Source organism: Bison bison, unplaced genomic scaffold (genome assembly GCF_000754665.1).
Source record: "Bison bison bison isolate TAMUID 2011002044 unplaced genomic scaffold, Bison_UMD1.0 scf7180017864331, whole genome shotgun sequence".
Taxonomy (NCBI): Eukaryota; Metazoa; Chordata; class Mammalia; order Artiodactyla; family Bovidae; genus Bison; species Bison bison.
This window is the reverse complement of record NW_011494903.1, coordinates 6542140-6544490: the sequence shown is the minus strand read 5'-3', so window position 1 is coordinate 6544490 and position 2351 is coordinate 6542140. Positions and strand designations below refer to the sequence as shown.

Below are 2351 nucleotides of genomic sequence, written 5' to 3'. Positions count from 1 at the left end.
CACCCCGCCCCCCAGAGCCTGCTGGCCCAGCTCCTTGACAAGTGGCAAACCTCCATCAGAGATTTCCTCTTGTGACTCTGGTCTCCATGTCAGTGTGATAAGCTTCTCAGTGCTTAGGTCCTAAGGAGTTCCTGATCTTAAGGTACACACTGCCTTTTAGCCAGGGGCATAGGAAGACACCATATCCTGAAGAAATAACTGTACTGGTAGAAATCTTGGCATAGTGCCATGCATGTGAATGTGAAGAGTTCCTAATGGACAATCCATCAGAGCTCTTTCTGGGATTCTTCTCTTTGGAAATGTATGCTGGAGTAGGAGCGAGAACTATGGGAGTTTGAATGTGAGTCCAGGAAGCAACCACTGCAGCAGAGGGATGTGCAGCCATCAGTTAGAGTCAAAGTGGTTGAGATTTGAATATAATTAGCAAGAAGTTTCTCAGTGGAGGCCTAAATGTTTCACACCCATCAGGACTTGGGGTGGACTTGTGGGATAACTGTGGGATGGCCTGCAGAATCTTATATGCATGAGAGACTGGAACACTGTCCATCCAAGGACAGTCTTGGTATCCTAAGGAAAGAGAAGTTTAATCCCTGGGAGAGGTTCGAGCTCCATCACACTAAGTTCTTCTCTTAGAACCTGCACCAATACAGGGACTCAGCAGTAAAGAAAGCCAATCAGAAGAGGAGTTAGTGGCAAATGGCAAATGTTTGGAGACTAAGGTTAGAAGGACACGGTGCTAGATTAATAGTGTGAACCTATTTCTCAATTTTTTTTAAACACAAACTTGTACAGTCTGACATAACAGGAAATGATAAGTACAAATCTCCCACACCTCTTGCCCACGTGTTAATCCCTAGACCTGGGAGAAAGGGCAAGATGAACGGCAACCACACATGCGCCCATTCATGGAGGGTCCTGGGGAGCCCCAGTGTGTTCTGGGCTTCCAGCCCCTCACAAACCACACCAGCTCCCTCCCAGAGTCCAAGGCTAGAGAAGAGTGTACTCTTAGTGGGGTGAGAAAGCTGTCTTGCATTATCATTACAAACAACCAATAAGAAAAAAGATTTCAAATAGAGACAAAGAGTGATTTTTAAAACTCCCCACTGAAAAATGAGTGACAATGGAAGCTTGAAGAAGATGGTCCAGGGATAGGAACTCCTGGGTAAATATCTGGTATGTTCCATTAGGAGCTTCTGTTTGCTCTTGCAATAGATGCCTCGCTTTCCTGACCCTTAATTTCCTGCTCAGGAAAACCTAGTGGGAACTCAATTAGATAATTTATGGTTCTTTCCAGCTCAAAGATTCTCAGTGAAATAATAAAGCCCACTGTGGGTTAAAATGAAGTCTTAGGAAACCCCCATCTGGGATTACCCCTGTATCCTGATATATTCCTCTGGGTAAAACACTCCATTCTTCTAATTATCGTTGTAATATGTTCTCTGCTCCACCCTGGCTCTCATGCAGCCTCAGAAAATTCTTAATATTACTGCTGCCCTCAGGGGCCCCTTTCCTTCCCCTCTACACACCCCCCCCACACACACACACACGCCCACCTCCCTGCAAACCACTAGTTAGCCACAGTCCTTACTGTGTGCCCTCCAGATGTTTAGTGAGAGCCTCTGAATATCCAGCTCACGCCCTGGAGGAGGCAGCCCTGGGTCTCCTGCACTGGGCTGGATCTCAAACTTCTAGTCCCAGCCCCATACCTGACCCACATGGATGGCTCCTACCTCTTCATCACCCAGCCAGGGTAAAAAACCTGCCTCGGACTGGAAAAACATGTGACTCTCTCACCAAGGGCTGTTTGCCTGTCTCTGGATCTTCAGTCAAGCACTTACCCACCAGGGACACAGGATTTTGGCAGCCTCTGAAAACAGGAGCCCAGGCAGTATAAATCCAAATAGAAGCAGTGCCTGCTGCCCTGCCATCCTGGCTCCTGTAGAGGCTACAGAGCCAAGCCCTGTGCCCTCGCACCCAGACCTGGAGTACACGCAGGCAGGGAAGGAAAGGCGCTGGCTGGGAGCTTGGTGAGAGATGAGGTATCCCTTTTTCTTCCTTTCTGTTGGTCACCTCTTGCTCTCTGACCTCTCCTCCCTCTGTGAGTAAACCATTAGCCTGTCCTCACCCTCCCTAACCTTGGCCAGCAGAAGGAGGGGTTAGTGAGCTAATCCAGTGCTGTCCACATCATCTCCACCCTCCCTGCCAGGAAAACACTCTGAACCAGTAATGGTCGAGATGTTTAGAGAGCAAGTGGATGACAGCTCCACCTCCAAGTAACTTGGATCCACCTGTTTTATGGACCCTTCTCCCAAACTTTTGGTACCCCATCTAACGGTTCTAATTACTTCATA

At 48.1% G+C, this 2351-nt stretch overlaps 1 protein-coding gene across 3 annotated transcripts in view; it reads right to left on the bottom strand.

Moving 5' to 3' along the window:
• LOC104998555 (UDP-glucuronosyltransferase 3A1) overlaps window positions 1–2115 on the bottom strand; it is a 24847-nt gene extending 22732 nt beyond the window's left edge. Inside the window, exon 1 of one of the 3 annotated variants that reach the window (XM_010853791.1) lies at window positions 1839–2115. Coding sequence is in view for 1 of the 3 variants with exons in the window: in XM_010853795.1 (XP_010852097.1) it covers window positions 1835–1928 (94 nt within the window). In the remaining 2 variants the exon portion in view is untranslated. The other 2 variants (XM_010853795.1, XM_010853792.1) reach the window with 2 other exon arrangements.
• Between the last annotated feature and the right edge of the window lie 236 nt (window positions 2116–2351).